We start from the raw sequence: 24,212 nt of genomic DNA on the forward strand, positions 1-24,212 counted from the left end.
TTTTGCAGGTCAACACATACACTCAAAAACTTCTATAGTTGTACCATGGAGAGCATTCTGACAGGCTACATCACTGTCTGGTATGGGGTGGGGGCTACTGCACAGGACTAAAGGAAGCAGCAGAAGGTTGTAAATTTAGCCATCTCCATCTTGGGTACTAGCCTACAAAGTACCCAGGATATCTTTAGGGAGCAATGTCTCAGAAAGGCAGCGTCCATTATTAAGGACCTCCAGCACCCAGGGCATGCCCTTTTCTCAGTGTTACCATCAGGAAGGAGGTACAGAAGCCTGAAGGCACACACTCAGCGATTCAGGAACAGCTTCTTCCCCTCTGCCATCTGATTCCTAAATAGACATTGAATCTTTAGACACTACCTCACTTTTTAAAAAACATATATAGTATTTCTGTTTTTGCACGTTTTGGTTTTTAATCTATTCAATACGTGTAATTGATTTACTTATTTATTTACTATTATTATTTTTTATTTTATTTATTTTTTTCCTCTCTCTGCTAGATTATGTATTGCGTTGAACTGCTGCTGCTGAGTTAACAAATTTCATGTCACATGCCAGTGATAATAAACTTGATTCTGATTCTGATTGAGTGTTTTCCCCTTGATCCGCTGAGTTCTCCTTGAAACTACACTCAGTCAATTTCAAAGCCCACAGTTCAAAGTAAATTTTATTATCAATGTACATATATGTCATTATCTACAATGTTGAGATTCATTTTCTTGTGGGCATACTCAATAAATCTATAGAATAATAACCACAACAGAATCAATAAAGGACCAGCCAACTAAGGCGTTCAACCAGAGCGAAGAAAACTGTGTAAATACAAAAAGAAGAAATGATAATAATAAATAAATAAGGAATAAAGATCGAGAACATGAGATGAAGAGTCATTGAATGTGAGTCCATTGGTTGTGGGAACATTTCAATGATGGGGCAAGTGAAGGTGAGTGATGTTATCTCCTTTGGTTCAAGAGCCTGATGGTTGACAGTTAGTAATTGTTCCTGAACCCGGTGGAGTGCCCTGAGGCTCCTGTACCTTTCTCCTGACAGTAACAGTGAGAAGGCACGTTCTGGGTGGTGAGGGTCCCTGATAATGGATGCTGTTTTCCTACAACATTATTTTACGTAGATGTGCTCAATGGTTGGGATGGCTTTACCTGTGATATACTGGGCTATATCCACTACTTTTTGTAGCATTTTCCATTCAAGAACATTGATGTTTCCAGACGAGGCTGTGTCAATATACTCTCCACTACACATCTATAGAAGTTTGTCAAAGTTTTAGATGCCACGCTGAATCTCTTCAAACTTCTAGGGAAGTAGAGGCACTGCTATGCCTTCCTTGTAATTGCACTTATGTGCTGTGCCCAGGGCAGGTCCTCAAAAGTCAAAAGCTGCCTTGATTTTGTGGGCAATAACTCTTGCCTCACCTCACCTTTGAAATTTGGTTCTTTGGTCCAAGGCATTGATGGGATCTGGAAAATCCAAACTCGGCATTGGTGAGTAGTTTCCTGGTGAGTCAGTACCAGTAGCAGCACTCTTAACAATACCTATCATCACTTTGATAACGGAAAGTCGATGATTTGGATCTTAATTCACTGGAAAGGATTCATTTTGCTTTTTGTGAAAGGACACGTCTGGGCAGTGTTCCATATTGTCAGTGAGTGCCAATGTTTTGACTGTACTGGAGCAAATTGATTAGAAGTGTGACTAATTCTGGAAAACAGTTCTTCAGTATTACGGTGGGGATGCTGTCCAATTCAATTGCCTTTGCATCCAGTGTCTTCAGCTGTTTGTGAAATCAGGTAGAGTGAATTGAAATGACTGAAATCTGGCTTTTTGGAATCTCAGGAGGAATGGTGGGATCTCAGGAGGAATCCAAGTATGATTATTCAAACAACACTTCTGACTCATCCTGACTGCCAACCATCAGCCTTGTTGTGGCACTCATGTCATAGGCCTCCACCTCACACCCTACTTCTCCTCCCATTAGCTGTTCAGTTGTCCCTCACCATTCAAAACTACATGCTCACATCACTTGAGGAGTGACTAACTGCCAACATAAATAGAAATTGAAAGGTGTTCTCTAGACATAAGAGTAGTGACACCTGTCATGAGCTGGCCTTGCCCCATATTTGTTAATTGTTAACTAGAATTGTTAAGCCCTTGTGCATTCTGTTTAATCTTGCCAAATTAATTGTGTCTGTCACAGATTTCCCTTATTCTATGATTATTTAATGTGGACCCCCAATTAGCGCCAATTGCTGTGTGTGTGTGTGTGTTTTGAGAATGACTCATCTCGTGGTGTCGCTGGGTGAAGCCATCAACATTCAGTTGGAATTCTAGATTCTGCCTCAGCGTGTGAGTCTGTCATTCCTCTGCACCTTGGTTCAGTCATCTGTCTGTGCTCACCGTGACAAGAACCCATGGAAGAGTCTGACAAATTAAGGACAAAAATGGGAACTTGCACATTCCTGAGGGTATTTTTGACATACTAAAGGAATACTTTAAGTGTCTTAACGGGGAAGAAGCTGCTTCCAAAGCCGTAATGAGAAGTGAGGCGCTGGATCTACTAAATATTGACTGAGTGGAGCAATTAGAAAAATTAGCTGAATTTCAGGAAGGTAAGTCAGGAGGACTGGATGGGATGCATCCTAGAATTTTCAGGGAAGTACGGATGGAAATCAAGAGTACACTGAAAATAATCTTCAAAGCTTTTTAGATATGAGGATGCAAGTGCTACCGCCCAATTCAAATAAGGAAGCCAAATAACCACAGGCTAGTCAGTTCAACTCTGATGGTAAGACGGCGGTAAGAAGGCTTTAAGAAACAATTGTCCAGTGTGGTGTTAAAAGTCGTAGAGTTTATAGTGCAGTACAGCAGAAAAATAGGCCTCTTGGAACATCTAGCCCATGTCAAACTGTTTTTCTGCCTTGGCTCATTGACCTAGGCCTGGACCTGGAACATAGCCCTCCATTCCCCTCCCATCCATGTCTGGAGGGAACTTGATCAATTGCCTTCATTTTAACTACAGCAAATCAACACAGATTAGTTACAAGCAAACTGTCTATCCAATTTGACAGAATATTTTGATGACAAAACAGATAATGTTGGTGACAATAATACAGGCAATGTGATGCACTACGGGCTTTATAGATTTTGATAAGGTGCCATGTAACAGCCTCGTTAGCAAAGCTGAATCATGTGGCAATAAAGGAGCTTTAACAACATGGATACAAATTTAGCTAAGCAATAGAAAACAAGGGTTGTGGTAAGTGGTTGCCTTTCCAATCACCTGCTGCACATGAGTTCTCCTCCTATGTCATTAGTTACCATCCTTTTATTTCACATCTGTGATCTCATCTTACCCTTGAGCAGTCCCAAGCTCCTCCCCACCAAAGTGAACTGTCTCTCACTATCCTCCTGTTGGCAAACTTCATCAGTTTTATTGACTATCAAAGTAAACACAGTACTGTGCAAACACAAGAAAATCTGCAGATGCTGGAATTTCAAGCAGCACACTTAAAAGTTGCTGGTGAACGCAGCAGGCCAGGCAGCATTTCTAGGAAATGTTGACTGTACCTCTTCCTAGAGATGCTGCCTGGCCTGCTGCATTCACCAGCAACTTTTATGTGTGTTGCACAGTACTGTGCAAAAGACTTAGGCACATCTATAAAGCTATGGTACCTAAAACCTTTATACAGTACTGTATTTGTCAATGTGGAGTAGGAGTGAGTTTGTAAATCCGATGTGAGCAAAGGATGTTGGGAATGGTGAGGGTGGAGCACCATGAGACGGGTGTGGGACAGGTGGCAGAGAAGGAGTTCCAAGGGCAGGGAGTGACATGGGTGCAGATTCACCCAGCCCTGAGACACCAGGCATTTGATTCCAAACCAAATGGTTTATTGAACATTACAAAATGTCTCTCTGGTGCTTCCTGCTCCCTCCCCTGTCCCTTTCCCTTTCCCTATTCCCAACCATGATTCCCCTTTCCGTGCCTCCTTCCCACTCTCAGTCGACAATAGAGGACCCATATCAGAATCAGGTTTATCATCACTCACATATGTCATGAAATTTGTGTTTTTCTGTGGCAGCAGTACAGTGCAATACATAAAATTACTACAGTGCTGTGCAAAATTCTTAGGCACTCTAGCTATATATATAATGGGTAACAAAGAGATGGCAGAGGAACTAAATGAGTATTTTGCATCAATCTTCACAGTGGAAGACATTAGCAACATACCTGATAGCCAGAGGTCACAGGGAATAGAATTAGGTACAGTCAAGATTACTAGAGAGAAAGTGCTTGGGAAGCTAAATGGACTAAGAAAAGATAAGTCTCCCAGTCTGGATGAGGTGCACCTACGGGTTCTGAAGGAGCTGGCTTTGGAGATTGTGGAGGCATTGGAAATGATCTTTCAGGAATCAATAGACTCTGGCATGGTTCCGGAGGACTGGAAGGTTGCAAATGTAGTTCCGCTGTTTAAGAAAGGAGGGAGGCAGCAGAAAGAAAATTACAGACCTATTAGTCTGACATCAGTAGTTGGAAAGTTATTAGAGCTGATCCTCAAGGACAAGGTTATGAAATATCTTGAGATGCACGACAAGATCGGCCCAAGTCAGCATGGTTTCATGAAGGGAAGATCCTGCCTCCCCAACCTATTGGAATTTTTTGAGGTAATCTCAAATAAGATTGATAAGGGAGAGGCTGTGGACATTGTGTACTTGGATTTTCGAAAGGCCTTCGATAAGGTGCCACATAAGAGGCTGCTTAATAAGATGAGAGCCCATGGAATTACAGGAAAGATACTGGAATGGGTGGAGCATTGGCTGATAGGTAGAAAGCAAAGGGTGGCAATAAAGGGATCCTATTCTGATTGGTTGCCGGTTACTAGTGGTGTTCCGTAGGGGTCGGTGTTGGGGCCGCTTCTTTTTACAATGCATATCGATGATTTGGATTATGGATTAAATGGTTTTGTGGCTAAATTTGCGGATGACACCAAGGTAGGTAGAGGAGCAGGAAGTGTTGAAGAAACGGAAAGGTTGCAGAGAGACTTGGTCAGTTTAGGAGAGTGGGCAAAGAAATGGCAGATGAGATACAATGTTGAGAAATGTACGGTTGTACATTTTGGAAGAAGAAATAATTGGGCAGATTATTATTTAGATGGGGAGAAAATTCGAAAATTGGAAGTGCAAAGGGACTTGGGGGTCCTCGTGCAGGATAACCTAAAGGTTAACCACCAGGTTGGATTGGCAGTAAGGAAAGCGAATGCTATGTTGGCATTCATTTCAAGAGGAATAGTGTATAAGAGTAAGGAGGTGTTGATGAGGCTCTATGGGGCACCGTTGAGACCTCATTTGGAATACTGTGTGCAGCTTTGGGCCCCCTATCTTAGAAGGGATGTTCTGATGTTGGAGAGATTAGGAGAAGATTTACCAGTGTGATGTTAGGAGAAGATTTACCAGTGTGATTCCTGGAATGCAGGGGCTAATGTATGAGGAACATTTGTCGGCTCTTGGACTTTTATTCATTAGAGTATAGAAGAATGAGAGGGGATCTCATAGCAACATTTCGAATGTTGAAAGGGTTGGACAGAGTAGATGTGGAAAGACTGTTTCCCTTGGTGGGTGAGTCCAGAACAAAAGGCCACAGTCTTAGAATTAGAGGGTACCCATTTAAAACAGAGATGAGGAGAAACTTTTTCTGGCCAGAGGGTCATAGATTTATGGAATTCGTTGCCACATACAGCTGTGGAGGCCCGATCATTGAGGGTGTTTAAGGAGGAGATTGATAGGTATCTAATTAGTCAGGGCATCAAGGGATATGGGGGAAAAGCCAGAAATTGGAACTAGATGGGAGAATAGTTTAGCTCATGGTGGAGTGGCGGAGCAGACTCGATGGGCCGAATGGCCTACTTCTGCTCCTTTGTCTTGTGATCTTGTGATTTGATATATCTGATCTACTATTAATAATCTTGGAATGGAGTCACTGGTCAAAATATCCAAGGAGAAAAATTGAAAATATAGTATGGAGGATTCGTTGGGTAAATCTCCATGGTGGCAGACACCACAGCCCAACTATTGATGAAAAAAACAGCTCACAGTGAATTTGAAACATTTTCTTCCCCACAGAGGAGAAAAGGTTAAATCACGGTGCAATTCATATGTATGTATGTATATACAAACAGAAATATTTTGAAAAGGTTAAATAAAGGTCAAAACAACAGAATTTAAAATAGAAATTTAATATCATTATGCAAGTATCTAATATATTACATACAGGAGAAAATCTGCAGATGCTGGAAATCAAAATGCTGGAGGAACTCAGCAGGTCAGGGAGTATCTATGGGAAAGAGTAAACAGTCAATGTTTTTGGCCGAGACCTTTCTTTAGGACTGGAAAGGAAGGGGAGAAGTCAGGGTAAGAAGGTGGGGGAGGGGAGGAAGAAGTACAAGGTGGCAGGTGATAGGTGAAACTGGGAGAGGAGTGTTTATGTCAACTGTTTACTCTTTTTTTTATAGATGCTGCCTGACCTGCTGAGTTCCTCTAGTATTTTGTGTGTGTTCCTAATATATTACATGATATATGTGTGCAAGTTCAAGAATGTCAAATAAATTCAAAAGTCATCTCAATCGGTCTTAATGTGTATGAATGTAGATTTGATCGTGTGCCTCCCTCTAAATTGCTCTGTAATTTTATAAGTTGCTGCAGTGCATTATTTCTTATTTGAATCCATGCAATTTCAGAAATCTGCTAGTAGTTAAAATACTGAAAGAGATAAAGTACATTTTTCTAAACATTGTATTGCCTTACTTCAGGTTGTGGCTGTTGAAACATCCCTCACATGTTGAGAGGAACAACATGAGTTAGTGAGACAAAATCAAAAAAAATCCTTTGCTGAATATCTGCAAGCATCCCGATAGAAGTATCTCTTTTAAAATGGCTTCTTAAGAGAAATGGCTTGGGGCAAGCATACTCCGCTTGACCTAAGATCATTTCCTTTTTATTCCAGTATATGACGATGTGTATTAATGGATCTTTTGATAAATGTGAAGTCTAGATGATTGCGTGGTACTTGCAATTAGATTACTCACATGCGGATGTATGGACTTCCCAGGAATGCATTACACTTCATGACTTACCTTCAGAAAGAATGTTACCTTGAAATCATAGAAAAGCACAGGACAGAAATAGGCCCTTCAGCCCATCTAGTCCATGATGAGCCATTAAGCTGCCTACTACCATCGACCTGCACCAGGACCGTATCCCTCCATTCTCCTACCATCCACGTAGCTATCCAAACTTCTCTTAAACGTTGACATCGTGTTTGCATACACCACTTGTGCTGGCAACTTGCTCCAAACTTTCACAAACCTCTGAGTGAAGAAGATCTTCCTCATGTTCCCCTTAAGCTTTTCACCTTTCACCCTTAACCCTTAACTCGGCTGTATTTGTAGTCCCAGCCAACCTCAGAGGAAAAACCCTGCTTGAATTTATTCTATCTATATCCCTCATAATTCCATATCCCTCTGTCAAATCTCCTCTCAATCTTCTATGTTTCAAGAGATAAAGTCCTAACCTATTCAATCTTTCCTTATTACCCAGGTCCCTTCTTGACTTTATTTCTTTTGCATCTTATTACAGTGAATGTGATAGGAGCTTTTGGTAGTATTGAAAATAAATGAGTTATTCCACTCGTTTTGCAGAACGGTCTGCAGAATTCTTTTGTAACCCATCCTTTCTGTATAATTGAACATGGCATTACAGTGTTAGCAGAAGACGGGACAAGTGTGGTTTGTTGTTATTCAGTCGTTAAGTTGAGTCCGACTCTTCATGACCTCATGGAACAGAGGGTCTGTAGAGTTTTCATGACAAGATATGGAAGTAGATTCCGCACAGATACTGCTGCTGCCCAGGTTGGGACCTGGCTGGGTTTGAACTCAGGACCATCTGCCTTGAAGTCCAGTGCTGATGCCACTACACCACCAGTCGGCGCACAAGTGTGGTATTTATGTATTATTTCTCAGCTAAAACAATTCCACGATTGCAGCCTGGTTTTACTAAGGTCACAAGGCCACACGGGCTTGCAAAATTGTTAAAAATAATAATGATTAATTCATCATAAAAATCTTTAGAAGAGATTAAGGTTTCTAAAACTTTGTTCTATGTCAAAGATCTTACCTGTGTCACTTTTTCTGTGACATTGTGTGTCCGTTCCTTCACTTTCGGTGCAATGATGGTCTTTTCTGATGAAGGTGGAGATGCACTCTTCTTTTCAGCTTTTATATCAGAAAAGTTCAGGGTGATTTGAGGAATCTTGCTAATTGTGCTATATTTGTTGAGATTAGAATCTGAGGTGGAGCCCAGTAGGCTTGACTTGATATGATTAAAAGGTCCTGTAGAAATGACAGTAAAATATGCAAGGTTTATTTTGCACATTAGATCATCTACTCAGGTTCATCTTTTCCATTAGACTGAGCTTCCAGTATGTAAATTATAAATAAAAGAACATTTCATCTATTTAATAATAATGATAAAATATTATTAATTGCAGGTGCTAAAGTTAATTGGAATTTCAAAGAATGTGAATTAAAAATGCATTCATTGTATTTTCCAATTTTTATTTCTGTTAAGTGTTAAATAAGAAAATGCCTTCTATTTACATTGTAACTTGAGGGAATGGAGAAAGGAGCACATGTAAACAGTGATCTACTTTAGCACATCGCATGCAAGATCAATGATGATAGAGTAGATTGCCATCTCAGCTGTCACCTGGCCATTTGCCAAAATTAAAGCATGGATTATCATATATTAGATTAACAGCTAGTTAATAGCTATTGATGGATGTATTATACATGCACATTAACTTCAGCTTGATGCAGAAGCAAAGATTCAATAATGTTAGTCACTTTTACACATTCAGTTCACCACGGTACTTCAACTGGCCAAATAAATGTGAACAGTTCAATGATTATACAAATTCAATTGTTTTTGAATGGGGAGCTTCTTCACTCAGATGGTGTGTGAGCATCAAATGAACTGTCAGTGGAAGTGGTAGATATGTGTTCAGTTGTAAAATTTCAGAGAAGTTTGGATAGGTTCATTGAGGTACAGAGGGCTATGGTCCCGATGCAGGTAGGGGAGACTAGGCAGCAAACCACGATGGCTTGGACTAGGTTGGCCGAAGGACCTGTTTCTGTGTGTAGATGATTCTATAACATCATGAAGTTCCACAGTACAATTTAATGTACTTTCAAGAATACATACTTGAGAAAAGTAATGTCCTGCCATTAGCTATCATCTATGAGCATTTAGAACCTAGAACAGTACAGCATAGGAAAAGGCACTTTGGCCCACAAGGTTGTGCTGAACCAAATAAATTAGAGCTCAAGTGGCCAACTAAACTAATTCCTTATGTCTACACAATATCTATATCCCAATAGTTTGGTCACATTCATGTGCCTATCTAAACTTCTCTTGCCCTGCTTTATTTCAAAATTTTAGACTCTAAAGACTGTAACCAGATGAGATTTTTCAATTTGTGTTGACTTAAGTGAGAGTGCCTGTTGAGCTTATGCTTCCTCTTTGCATTTTTATGTGCACTTATTTTGTTTCTTAGGTTTACTTAATGCATGGCTTGAAGGAGGTTTCTATAGAGTCACTCTTAATCATGGTAAATACAGTATGTTGGACTGAATCTTTTCTCACTGTTGCCATCAGGTAGAAGGTACAAGATCCTCAGGACCTGCACTGCCAGATTCAAGAACAGTTACTACCCCTCAACTATCAGGCTCTTGAACAAAAAGGGATAATGACACTCACCTATTGAGATGTTCCCATAACTAATAATCTCACTTTAAGGACTCTTTAGCTTGTTATTTCATGCTCTCATTATTAATTACTATTATATATGCATTTGCAGTTTGTTGTCTTTGATGCTCTACTTGATCTCTCATTGACCCTGTTATAGCTAATATTCTATAATTTGCTGAGTATGCCCACAGGAAAAAGAATTTCAGGGTTGTATGTGGTGACATATATGTACTCTGATAATAAAATTTACTTTGAACATTGAACGTTGAATCTTATTACCTGGACTCACTGTTTGGAGTTGCCATTTATAATTTCCCCAGCCAGGTATTTGAGTGACCCAGATTTAGAACCCTCTTTTCCTGAAGTGAAGTACCCTGGGCTCCAGTAGCTTGGTTTGCACAACATGAAGGCATCCAGGGACACATTGAGAAAGCTCTATTCCCTCATCTTCACTAAAACCCTTTGACAGGTGACAAAATGCAACTCCCAGCTTTGATGGCTGTAAAATTTGTGAGACATTTTTTAATAGTTTTTCAAATGCCTCTGACAGAAACTTTTAAATACTATTACAAATATGGTAAATAATAAAAAGAAAGTGTGGTGGGGTGGAGACACATCTCTACCAAAGGAGGTGTAAGGGTTCTTTTCCTCCACTAGCCTGCAGAGGAAGGGTAAGGTGTAACACTTGCTTTGCCCCACTGGTCAGGGTCAGGTGAAGCCATGGGAGCTGGTGGTGGATGGTCGTATGAGCAGCTGGTGCATATCACAAGTCCTGGTTATGTGAACACTGACACCAGGCAGACAATCCCCAAAGGGTATTGATAATGGCTGGAGTCACCCATCTTGTAAAGACATTGCCCGGACGAAGGCAATGCCAAACCACTTCTGTAGAAAAATTTGCCAAGAATAATCATGGTCAAGACTATGATCTCCCACGCCATACAACATGGCACATAATGATGATGATGATGAATTAAAAGTAATTAACATATTTAAGTTTTTGTCCAGAAAATAGACAAAACACCTAAAATGACAAAAATCGTTAAGAACATTAAAGTAAATTTAAATGATTAAAATCAAAGGAAGGTAGTTTCTCCTTTGCTTCTTATGCAGAGCCTTACAGTTCCAAGTAAAATTAATGAAGTCTTTGATCCTGTCTCTGCACCTTTCCAAGCCTTGCCTAGGAGACAATAGCAGGAAAATATAACAGGGCTCAGCTCTGCCACGGAATGGCACCTAGATTCTAACGATGTAACACATGCACAGATTTGATTTACTAATTCTAGATGCTGGAAATCTCAGCAGGCCAGGCAGCGTCTATGGAAAAGGGTGCAGGTGATCTTTCTGCCCGAGACCCTTCACCTAGCTTTAAATTAATCACTTTCACTTTTGACAATGTATGCTTAGAAGATATGATCTCACTTCTATATAACTGCGTAATACTGTAAGTTCCACTGGAAATCAACAGCTATTATTATCAACATCCAGGCCATTATCTGTGTTTGATTTCATTGGGATGGATTACGCAAGAAAAATAAACTCCATATTTGCATCTCCTCTTTAAAGCACATCAGAGCCCACGATGTTTACTGGTCTTTTGAACTGAGCAGTTTCAGTAGATACCATCCACCAGCCTAGTTATTCTACAGGAATAACATTCAGAAGTTTCACAGCCTTCTTCTAGATCTACAGAATACTTTTTCTTATCTGCTAATATTATTATGCTAATATTATTTTGTGTTGTGTGTTGTATGTGTGTATTAACTGGGTTTTGCACCTTGGTCCATGAGGAACATTGTTTCATTTAGCTATATACAAGTTTGCAGTTGAATGACAATAAGCTTGAACGTATTCCTCCAACAAAAGTTGCTCAGTAATTAGCAGACGATGGACATGAGGTTTCGACAATGCTTGTGTTTCATTTAAACAAATGATGAAACGGGCACCACACTAGTGCAATGAGGTAAGGAAGAACAGTTCATTATTGTCATTCAATTAATGAATGACACTGCACTAAATTGAACTGAACTAAAAACAGAAAATTCACACAGATATGCTGGGTTTGGAGGACCTGAGATATAAGGAAAGATTGAATTAGTTACAACTGTATTCTTTAGAATGTAGAAGTTTGAGCGGAGATCTGATGGAGGTATAAAAAAATTATGAGGGGTATAGATAGGATAAATGCAAGCAGTCTTTTTCTGTTCAGGTTGTGTGGGACTAGGGTCATGGGTTAAGGGTGAAAGGTGAGAAGTTTTAGGGGGAACATGAGGGAAACTTCTTCAGTCAGAGAGTTGTGAGAATGTGGAATGAGCTGCCAGCACAGTGGTGCAAGCAAGCTCAATTTCAATGTTTAAGAAAAGTTTAGATAGGTACATGGGTAGTGGAGTTATGGAGGGCTATGGTCCTGGTGCAGGTTGATAGGAGCAGGCAGTTTAAATGGTTTCAGCATGGAGTAGATGGGGCGAATTATCTGTTTCTGTGCTGTATTCTTCTATGACTCTATAACTGAGCTGAACTGAATATGCCTAGTCTGTTTTGATGATTTACGGTTTGGTTTTTTTATATTCTGTGTTTTTCCACTAGATGTTTTTGCCATTTTGCATGATTTTTTTTTTTTGCGTGTTGGTGGTTTGATATTTTTCTTTGAATGGGTTCCATGGCTTTCTTTGTTTTGTGGCTGTCTATGTGAAGATGGAATCTCAGGGTTGTGTACTGCATACATACTTTGATAATAAATGAAACTTTCATTGAGTCTTTCCTGATTTAAGTGTGAAAAACAAAGTATATAAAAATACTTTATTGAAATATATCTCAACCACCAAATATAAAATTAAATAGTTTTTAAAGAAGTTAGATCAGTAGCGACAGAAACATTCAGCAAAAGGTACCAGAAGCTTCTTAGAAGTATTATAGTTGGTAGCTTTGATATTCACCTGCAGTGATTGAATGTTGGATTATATTGTACATCTAGATTTTTTTGCTAATAACTGGACCAATAATGCACCAACAAAAAATTTCAATTAGTGAAGAAATCAACTGTTACATATAGAAAATTACTGTAAAGCATTAGATAATAATATGGTTTGTACGTTCAAAAATAAAACTAACATTAATTTAAATTGTTTTTCTTTGCTGGAGTTTCTATAAATTCTCAGCCCTGTTACTTGACCTTTAAGAAAAGTGAACAAAGCTCTGGTGATATTAAATATCACACAGTATCAAGGATGATGTTAATAAAGCTACGTAGCAACATAACTTATGTTGTATGGCAGCTGACAATGACAAGCATGTCCCAATACAGCACATCAAAGAAATGAAAAACATGTAACTGTATTTTTTCACTGTAGTTTCTTGTTAATTCCAACTCAGGCTTGCAATACAATTTCCTACAATTTCCAATCTAATCAAAAAATAAATGAATGTCAAAGTGTAGGAAATCATTTCATGTGGATCTCTCTGCTGGATCCAGCCTCAGTCCCAGTGAATAATGGTTGATTGACATGACCACATAAAGAATCTAAGACATCCAGATAAAGACTGTCAGTCAGTGGGATAAAAATGATTACATAATGGATCTTTTGCCACAGGTGCTTCAAGCACATTTAATAAATATCAGATAGCAATTCAGGTTTCAAAACTATATTATGAGGATTCCAGAGGAAGTGAAGTAAACATTTTTCAAGTTTATTCTTCGTTCTTCATTCTTCACAGAAAATGTAATAGCTTTCTTGATTACTATGATTGAACACTCCAGTTTAAACTCAGCATCCCATTTGGTCAACTGGATGGAGATTGACACATCTGAAGTAAAAAGTATATATATATTTTTTCCTAGCCAATTAATACAATTTTCCTTATTCATCTCTGCCAATTTGCTGCTTAGATTTGCTGAAGACCTGGTATCTACTCAATGGCTACATTTTAAGGTACAGGAGTGGAACCCAATGTGCTCTTCTGATTTTGCACCCCATCCATTTCAAGGCACAACGTGTTGTGTGTTCAGAGATGCTCTTCAGTACACTGCCATTGTAATGCATGATTATTTGAGTTACGGTTGCCTTCATGGGAACCCGAGTGATTAGGATGAGGATGAGGTAGTTAGTTTACAAACAGTGGCCTTGTGTAGTGAGACTGCCAGTAAGGAGAGGCTGATGACAGGGCAAAATTGCTGTCAACAAGATAAGTTGTAATGCAAAAGGCAGACAAAATCAAAAAGGGTGAATACAGGATGGAAAGTGCTATATTTGAATGCGTGCAGTATAGAGAATAAGGTAGATAAGGAAGAATAATGTCCAAGTTGCATGCCATCTTGGACAATGTCTCCCATTGACTACATAATGTACTGGTTGGGCACGGGAGTACATTCAGCCAGAGACTCATTCCACTGAGATGCAACACTGAGCATCATAGGAAGTCATTCCTGCCTGTGGCCATCAAACTTTACAACTCCTCCCTTGGAGGGTCAGACACCCTGAGCCAATAGGCTGGTCCTGGACTTATTTCCTGGCATAATTTACATATTACTATTTAATTATTTATGGTTTTATATTGCTATACCTATACTCTATTCTTGCTTGGTGCAACTGTAACGAAACCCAATTTCTCTCGGGATCAATAAAGTATGACTATGACTATGACTAGATGAACATAGCACAGTTTCAGATTCACTGTATCACTGAATTGTGGCTGAAAGAAGATTATAGCTGAGAGCTTAGGGTCTAAGAGTACACAATGGAACAAAAGGATAGGCAGGTAGGTTGGGGTGGCTCTGTTGGTAAAGAGTGAAATTAACTCATTAGAAAGAGGTGACATAGGGTTGCAAGGTGTTGAATCATTGTGGGTAGAGCTAAGGAATTGCAAGGGTAAAAAGATCCTGATGGGAGTTATATACAGACCCCTGAACAAAGGTGAGGATGTGGTCTACAAATTACAATGGGAGATAGAAAATGCATGTCAGTATTATAGTGGAGTAAAGGGAATTACAGAGGCATGAGGGAGGAACTGGCCAATGTTACAATAGTCATGGGGGATTTCAATGTGCAGGTAGTTTGGGAAAATCAGGTTGGCGCTGGATCCCAAGAGGGGGAAATTTTTGAATGCTTATGAGATGACTTTTTAGAGCAGCTCATGGTTGAGCTCACTAGGGGATCAGCTATTTTGGATTATGTGTTGTGCAATGAACTGGAATTGATCAAAGACCTTAATGTAAGGGAACACTTTGGGACAAGTGATAATAATATGATAGAATTCACCCTGCAATTTGAGAAGGAGAAGCTAAAGTCAGATGTATCAGTATTATAGTGGAGTAAAGGGAATTACAGAGGCATAAGGGAGGAACTGGCCAAAATTGATTGGAAAAAAACACTGGCAGGGATGACAGCAGAGCAGCAATGGCTGGAATTTCTGGAAACATTTCAGAAGGTGCAGGATATGTACATCCCAAAGAGAAAAAACGATACAACCGAGGCCAACAAGTGAAATCAAAGCCAACATAAAATCTAAAGAGAGGACACATGATAGAGCAAAAATTAGTGGGAAGTTAGAGGATTGTGAAGCATTTAAAAACCAAAAGGAGGCAACTAAAAAGTCATTAAGAAGGAAAAGATGGAATACGAAGAGAAGCTTGCTAAAAAGATAGGTGAGAGTAGGCATTGGACCTCTGGAAGATGATGCTGGAGAGGTAGTAATGGGGGATAAGGAAACAGCAGATGAGCTGAATAAGTATTTTGCATCCATCTTCACCGTGGAAGACAACGGCAATATGTCGGAAGTGAGAGAGTGTCAGAGGGCAGAAGTGTGTGCATTTGCTATTACTAGTGAGAAGAGTCTTGGGAAACTGAAAGGTCAAAGGTAGGCAAGTCTCTTGAACCAGATGGTGTACACCCCAGGGTTCTGAAAGAGGTGGCTGAAGAGATTAGGGAGGAATTAGTAATGATCTTTCAAGAATCACCAGATTCTGGAATGGTTCGGAAGACTGGAAATTTACAAATGTCACTCCACTCTTCAAGCAAGGAGAGAGGCAGAAGAAAGGAAACTATTGGCTGGTTATTCTGATATCAGTGGTTCAGAAGATGTTGGAGTCAATTGCTAAGGATGTGGTTTTGGTACTCTTGGAAGCACATGATAAAAACGGCTGTATGCATGTTTTCTTGAAGGGAAAATTTTGCCTTACAAATTGGTTGGAATTCTTTGACGGAATAACAAAGCAGGATGGACAAAGGGGAATCAGTGGATGTTGGATTTCAGAAGATTTTGACAAGATGATTAAGTGCTCGGTAGTGGGTGCTGATGCTTTTTTTTTGCTGGTGGGGGAGGGGGGATTGTTGCTTTGCTGCCGCTTATGCGTGGGAGGAGGGAGCTGGGGGAGGTTTTAGCTTTCTAACATTTAACTGTCATTCATTATTTGGGGGTACTCTGTTTTCGTGGAGGGTTGTGAAGAAAAAGTATTTCAGGATATATATTGTATACATTTCTCTGACATTAAATGTACCTTTGAAACGTGAGACTGCTTAACAAGTTAAGAGGCCATGGCGGGGAAGTGGGACTAAATGGGAGAATGGATCAGCTCATGATAAAATGGCGGAGCAGACGCGATGGGCCGAATGGCCGACTTCTGCTCCATTGTCTTATGGTCTATGGTCTTATGGTATTACAGGAAAGATTCTATCATGGATAAAGCACTGGCTGATTGGCAGGAGGCAAAAAGTGGGAATAAAAGGGCCTTTTCTGGTTGGTTGCTGGTGACTAGTGGTTTTCCACAAGAGTCTCTGTTGGGACTACTCCTTTTTACATTACATGTCAATAACTTGGATGATGGAATTGATGGCTTTGTTGCAAAGTTTGCAGATGATATAAAGATAAGTGGAGGGGCAGGTATCCTGAGGATGTAGAGAGGTGACAGAAGGACTTAGACAGATTAGGAGAAAGGGCAAAGAAGTAGCAGATGGAATGCAGTGTTGGCAAGTGTACAGTCATGCACATTGGTAGAAGAAATAAAAGTGTAGGCTATTTTCTAAATGAAGAGAAAATTCAAAAATCTGAGATGCAAAGAGACCTGGCAGTCCTTGTGCAGAATTCCTTGAAGGTTAATTTGCATTTTGAGTCGGTTTTGAGGAAGGCAAATGCAATGTTAGCATTCTCTTCATTAGGACAAGAATATAAAGGCAAGGAGGTAAGCTTGAGGCTTTATAAAGCAAGCACCAGGCCTCACTTGGAGTACTGTGAGCAATGTCAGGCCCCTTATCTAAGGAAGGATGTGCTGACATTGGAGCGGGTTCAAAGAAGGTTCAAAAAATTATTCTGGGATTGAAGGGCTTGTTATATGAAGAGTGTTTGATGGTTCTAGGCCTGCCTCACTGGAGTTCAGAAGAATGAGGGGTGGCCTCATTGAAGCCTATTGAATGGTGAAAGGCCATAATAAAATGGATGTGGTGAGGATGTTTCTTATGATGTGGGAGACCAGGACTAGAAGACGCAGCCTCAGAATAGAAGGGTGTTGTTTTTGAATGGAGATAAGGAATTTCTTTAGCCAGAGAGTGATGTGTCTGTGGAAAATGTTATCACGGGTTCCTGTGGAGGCCAAGTCACTGGGTTTATTTAAGGCAGAGGTTGATAGATTCTTGATTAATCAGGGCATGAGGGCTACGGGGAGAAGTCAGGAGATTGGGGTTGAGAGGAATAATGGATCAGCCATGATAAAATGGCAGAGAAGACTTAATGGGCCAAATCTCCTAATTCTGCTCCTATAATTTATGGTCTTGTGGTGTGAATATCTCAGGAGCCCAACAGTTTCTGAGATACTCAAACCACCCCATCTGACACCAATGATCATTCCACAGTGAAAGTTACTTAAATCACATTTATTCCTCATTCTGATGTTCCGCCATTACTTTATATTCTGACAGATTTGCTGTTTACTCACAATAATTTTTCATGACATGATACCCTTTGAAAAATATTAATCTTGAAATCGTTATTGATCAGGTGCGCACAACTTTTTCAGAAATAAGCTCTGAGCTTCTACCACTCTATGGTACATGTGAAAAAAGTGTTTGTTTTCATTGTTTCCCAGTTGTACTTCTCCCAATTGTACTTTTACAATTTTACAATTCATAGCCTGCTGTAAAATCGAAGTTTGATTCCCGCCGGCGTCTGTAAGGAGTTTGTCCATTCTCCCCATCAACACATAGGTTTACTCCAGCTGCTCCAGTTACCTCCCACATTTTAAAGACGTGTGGTTAAGGTTAGTGTCTTGTGGGCATGCTGTGTTGGCACCAGAAACATAGTGATATGTGGGTGCCCAGCACAATCTTCGCCGATTTGACTTGGCACAAATGACACATTTTACTGTATGGTTTGATGTTGATATGACAAATAAAGCTAATCTTTTAATCTTTTAAGAGATTGGGGCTGAGACGGAAAATGGATCAGGCATGATGGAATCGCGGAGCAGACTTGCGGGGCCAAATAACCTAATTCTCTTCCTAGATCTAAAGGTCTTATGGTTTCCTTTTTAATGATGGAGCCCTTTGTTTGTATTTTCCAGCAAGAAGAATTTGTTTCCCTTTATTTACGTTTCAAATGTCTCTAACATTCTGTGTATCTAAATTGATTTATAAACTGGAGATCAGTGGGTAGAAGTCTTATCTCTGATACCTAAGGTTGTAGGCTCAAATGTCCCTGTGTAGTGTAAGTGCTAACTGCACTTTCAGTTTATGAAAAATAATTGTGCTTTCAGTGCTCCTGGTGATATCATTTGACTATCTATAGGCTAATGTTTTAACAGTATTTGGGAAAGAGGGTTCCAGAGACGCTTTGTAAAATACAGCATCATAAGCATGCCTGCTGGCTCTGTAAACTGTTTAATGCAAAAAGTACCTGTGTTTATGGTTCAAATTACTGACAATTTCTAGTACTTTAGACAACAAATAAAGAAGATACCAATACATGGCATCATCTTAGGGTGGCTCAGTAGTGTAAAACGTTAGCACAACCTTTTACAGTACACGTGACCCAGGTTCATTTCACTCCGCTAACTGTAAGGAGTTTGTATGTTCTCCCTGTGACTGTGTGGGTTTCCTCTGGGTGCTCCGGTTCCCACTGCAGTTCAAAGACATACCAGTTGTTAGGTTAATTGGTCATTGTAAATTGTCCTGTGATTGGGCTAGTTTTAATCGGGGAAGTTGCTGGGCAACGTGGCTCGAAGAGCCAAAACAGCCTATTCCGCGCTGTATGTCAATAAGTAAATATGGTGTCAGTAGTGTTACTTGATGAAAATAAGAACTTTATATGCTGTATCTAAATTGAATACTGTACATCAGGTATAAAATCTCTCTACAGAGAAGTCTTGTAGCTGTGAATTAAATGACAGTGCCCTGCACGATCCAATTGACGGAGTATATGACGGGACAAATAAATGCACCCCAGCCACTGTGGGAGATCAGAACTATGTGTAGAAGTTCAGAACCTGTGGATCTTCAGAAAGAAGACAACAAAGGAAAATACCACACCTGCATTGTCCTTCAGAACCTAGGTAAAAGTCAGGTCAGATCTCCTTCGTCTCTTTTGGAAATTATATAAAAAGAAAGTTGAATGTTTTTTTGAATTTCAGGCAGGTTGACTTTGTTAAGAAGTACTCTCATCATCAAAGGTCATTCACAGGCTCAAAAGACAGCTTGGCAGGATTGGCTTAACTAAAGCACTGATCACAGATAATGGGCCAGAGTACACAGCACCTATCTTTATGAGGTTCTTAAAGGACTGGTAGGTTTATCACCTTTTTAACCACCGAGTAAAAGAAAAGTTCTGAACACAGGGAAGGTGATCAAGAACAGCTGCAGAAGGCTAAATGTTCATAATTGGACTCTTGAGTGAAGGTCTTTGGTTTCCCCAGCATACAAACTGAGGGAAGATGATGAGTCCTCTGCAGAAGTCTGGGAGTAGATGAATTAGAAGTCTCCTCGAAACACCAGAAAAACTGGATAATGTGTGGGTGTGAGAAAACACCCAGAGAAAGCCAAAAGACAGACACAGCACTTTAACAGTGTCAAAGGACAGCCAGCTCAGAGAAATCAGAATCAGGTTTATTATCACTGATGTATGCCATGAAATCTGTCATTTTGTGGAAGCAGTGCAGTGCATACTTTAAAAATTACAAAAATTTGCAAAGATAAATAGTGCAAAAGAATAAAAGAGGAAACACTGTGAGGATGAAATCTAAATTAGATGAACACCAGATAAACGGGATGGTAGTGGGATGAGGCAGCTTAAAATGGTTTGGCACAGACTAGATGGGCCGAACCTCCTAGAGGACCACACCCTTGTGGTTTGGAGGCTTGCATGCCTCAATGTCCTGGAGCACTATGTTGGCTGTAGTCAAGGCCTTATGCTTCGGCTCTTTGTAGGGTCACCCACGCCAAACAAGTCAAAGGGTAGAGGCCAGACTAAGAGTGGTGAATTGGTATTCCAGGTCCAGGGGTTCAGCTCAGGGCTAACAACACTGACTGGTCGAACAAAGCTGTAACAAAAACAGCAATGAAGAATCCTTCTACATCTGTGTGCGACTTGTGTGGCTAAAAGTAATGGAAACCGAGAGGAAGCTACTGGCACCATAAAGGAAGCCCTGAACACTGCCAAGATCAAGACCAAAACTGGTTTCTGGCCAAGGAAAGACTAAGATGGAGGACCTTCATTGCTGCCTAAATGCTAGTAGGTGTAATGGGCAATAAGTAATTAGTGAGATGGGCTGAAGGGCCAGTTTCTGAGCTGTATTTTTCTTTGACTCTATGACTTCATACATTCCCAGATCATATAAAGTAGTGAATGAACAGTGTGTCCCATATCAAGGGGATTGCCCCAGAAAGCAAAAGAGATGATTTAACTTAAACAAATACATCTTCCCAGAATTTAATTGTTTGCTGTACTGCAAAATGAGCTGTCAACTAACAGATACGTCATCATGGTTGAGTGTGCAAATGTTAACAGAAAGAGATCCGTCACTTCTGTGAAGGATTTTGCCTTCTGGTTCTATACAAAAGAGCAACAAACAATCAGCTGGAAGAACTCAGTGGGCAGAGCTACATCTCATCACCACATACCCTGCGTCCACCACCACCACCCCCCCCACAACAGGTAAAGGGCAGGGGGAGGAATTACTGCTTTCAGATCAAAGCCCTACATTAGAATTAAAAGTGGAGAGGGGAAGTCAGTGTGAAGAAGAGGGGAGGAGGGGATATACCATGGGTCAGAGGTGATTGGTGGAACAAGGAGGGGCGGAGGATGAAGGCAGATGGAGCCAGGTTAGAGAGGGAGAGGGCTAAGGAGTTGGGTACAGGGATAGGTGCATGGTAGATGAAGGCAAGCAAAAAAAAAAGGCATGTGGAGTCAGGTCACGGGAACAGAGGGTGAAGGTGGAGACAGCTAGGAAGGTGATGAACACAAAAGATTCTGCAGACGTTGGAACACACACAAAATGCGGGAGGAACTCAGCAGGTCAGGCAGATCTGTGGAGATGAATAAACTAACAACGTTTTGGGCTGAAATCGTTCATTAAGACCAGGGGAGAAGTACCAGCAAGGTAAATGTACCATCAGGGGAGAAGTGAAATGCTGATAAAACAGAATCAGGGGTGGGGGAGCTGGTGGGTGAAATGTGTGGGTAGTAGGTGGTTCGAACTGGGAGAGAGAGGACGATGAAAGTAGGTGATGAGTGGTTAGGGAGGCTGGACATAGGAAAGGGGACAATAATAGGAGGACTGGAGGAGGATTGGAAGGGGAGAAGAGTGGGGAACACACCAGAGATAAGGGTTGTCTGAAACTGGAACATTCTGTCCCAATTGTGGACTACCCAGGTGCACTGTGAAGTGTGGTTCTTCTAATTTTCATTGGCAGTGGAGAAGACTGAAGATGGACAGGTTGGTATAGGAATGGGAAGGAGAAATGAAATGGCCTCTTCCCATTACTACTATCAAGGAGGAGGTTAGGGTTAGGGTCACCCACACCAATCAGGTTAAAAGGTACAGGACAGGCTAAGAGTAGTCCACCAGTCCTCTGGGTTCAGTGGTTCAGCCCAGGACTAACAACACTGACTGGTAAAACAAAACTGTTATGTAAACAGCAATGAAAAATCCTTCTACATCTGAGAGGCCAAGGACAGACAGTTAGCGGACATTCATTGCTACCCTAAATGCCAGTAGGCATAACAGGCAGTAAGTAGTGAAAAGAGTGAAAGGTGATGATCTGGAAACTGATTAGAGGCATCGAGTTATACTGAGTTACATATATATTCAGCCCAAATCGGCCAAAATTATAGTATTGCTTTGGGAAAAGTGAGAGCACACAGCCAATTATAAGAAACCTGCAAGGCTGCAAGAAAATGTTGAGAAAGGAATGGGTCTGACCAGTCTGCTCTTGCAGAGTGACAGAGGTGAGTTAAACAAGCTGCTTCCATACTCTAAATTTCTGGACATTTCCTGTAGTGATGCTGGCAGATCTGTTGATGCCCACATCGTCAACATGTGCATCTACTGTATACCTGCCTTCAGTACCATTCGAGTACTGTACCATAGTGTGACTTCATCTTCCAGAAACATAATCTGGTCTTTCCTCTTGGCCTTGTAATGACCCACTTGTGTCTGGTGATTCACCACTCTTCTCCTGACCACGCAGTAGTGTCCGTAGAATGCCAAGGTCTTAGGGGGTGGCTATGAGAATGACAGGCCTATTGACTAGATCTGTTCAGGTAAAATTTCTTGTAGAAAAGAGAAGGAACAAGTGCACTTAGTGTTAAGAGGAGGCACACAAAATGAAGACAAAACACAAAAAAAAGTTTGATATGTAAAAGTCAGAAGAGACTGTAAGATGATGATGTGAGTCATGAGGAAGAGAATCTACAATTTCTACAGGGTAATTGACCCCAGCAGAGCTAGAGGATTCTCCTTAAACTGAGAGTCTATCAGGTTGGTCAGGCCCTTTGCAATCTGAAGTCTGTTGTTACTTGTTGTGGGATGTACAGCCTTCTGAAAGATAGAGGGAATTGGATTACTGACTGCATTGCAATATGCCTGCCCTTTGTGGCTTCAATGATTGCATTGTAAAATGTTGTATGTGTCTGTGAGTGTCAAAGTGATGTAAGCTTTCAGATATATCCATCACTCACCATCAATCTTTATCAATAATTGCTCTTACCTAATGTTACACACAGTAAAGAGTCGTCATTATTGTGTGCCATGTTGTATGATGTGGGTGATCATGGTTTTTCCAAGACCATGATTGTTCTTGGCAAATTTCTCCACTGAAGTCGTTTGCCATTGCCGCCTTTTGGGCAGTGTCTTTACAAGATGGGTGACCCCAGCCATTATCAATACTCTTCAGAGATTCTCCGCCTGGTGTCAGTGGTCGCAGAACCAGTAGTCGTGATAAATACCAGCTGCTCATATGACCATTCACCACTTGCTTCCATGGCTTCATGTGACGCAGATTGAGGGTCAAAGCAGGCGTTACACCTTGCCCAAGGGTGACCTGCAGGCAAGCAGAGGAAAGGAGTGTCCTACACTCCTACACCTCCTTTGGTAGAGATGTATCTCTACCCCACCACCCTACAGTAAGGAGTAAGGTCATTAAATTTCTAGAGGTGTTGATATCATACCCTATAACTGAGTCCTGGGGAATTCCTCTTCACACTGCCTTGTCTGGTAACAACCCCCTGGTGATGCTTCACTACAGAAAAACAGTGGACCAAAGGTACGCTGAACTTCTCTCTTTCCATGAAGATTTCCAGGACAGTTGCTATTACAGTATTAGATGCCTCCTGACTTTTAGCGGTAGTTGAAGGCAGTGGGCACTCACTTCCTCTTTAAGAAGCACTGGCATGACTACAATCTGTGCAGGTTATCTTTATCTGATGTATTTTGAAAGAGACTATAATAGGCACTGTTCAAATTTTCCAAATGATTGAATCAGGAGAACACGCGAATTTCCAGTTAGAGCACAATGTGAACAAATGGGAGCTGAATCCTATGCACAGCCATTCCGCGCACACACTGATTCTTTATCTCACACGCTGATGTAGACAGCTTGACAACCTGCAGCTGAACATGCACAAGCCTCTGTGTGTCTCTCTCTCTCCTTGAGCAGGGTGCAATTGCTAGAAACAGCCTCATTATTTTTAATTAGATATTACGTGAGATAGTGGTGATCAAAAGGGTGAGGCAATATGGTCACAGCCTCAAACATAAAACTGAGCTGAATTGTCGAGCATCATTGTACCAAAGATAAGACCTTTGGCAAGACTCAAAATCTGTAACAATCAGGACATCACTTCCATTTGAAATATTGCAAAACAGCAAATGAATTTGCCTCTGATATTCTCTCTGTTTGTTGTGC

The 24,212-nt window shown here is 40.7% G+C and overlaps 1 protein-coding gene across 1 annotated transcript in view; it reads right to left on the reverse strand.

The window, feature by feature from the left end:
* The window catches only part of LOC140198771 (voltage-gated inwardly rectifying potassium channel KCNH7-like), a 581,620-nt gene that overhangs the window by 133,422 nt on the left and 423,986 nt on the right, over nt 1-24,212 (reverse strand). Inside the window, exon 6 of the mRNA XM_072259781.1 lies at nt 8,197-8,411. Within this exon, the coding sequence (XP_072115882.1) occupies nt 8,197-8,411 (215 nt within the window). The remainder of the gene's footprint in view (nt 1-8,196; nt 8,412-24,212) is intronic.

The sequence above is a fragment of the Mobula birostris genome, chromosome 6 (assembly GCF_030028105.1).
Source record: "Mobula birostris isolate sMobBir1 chromosome 6, sMobBir1.hap1, whole genome shotgun sequence".
Classification (NCBI taxonomy): Eukaryota; Metazoa; Chordata; class Chondrichthyes; order Myliobatiformes; family Myliobatidae; genus Mobula; species Mobula birostris.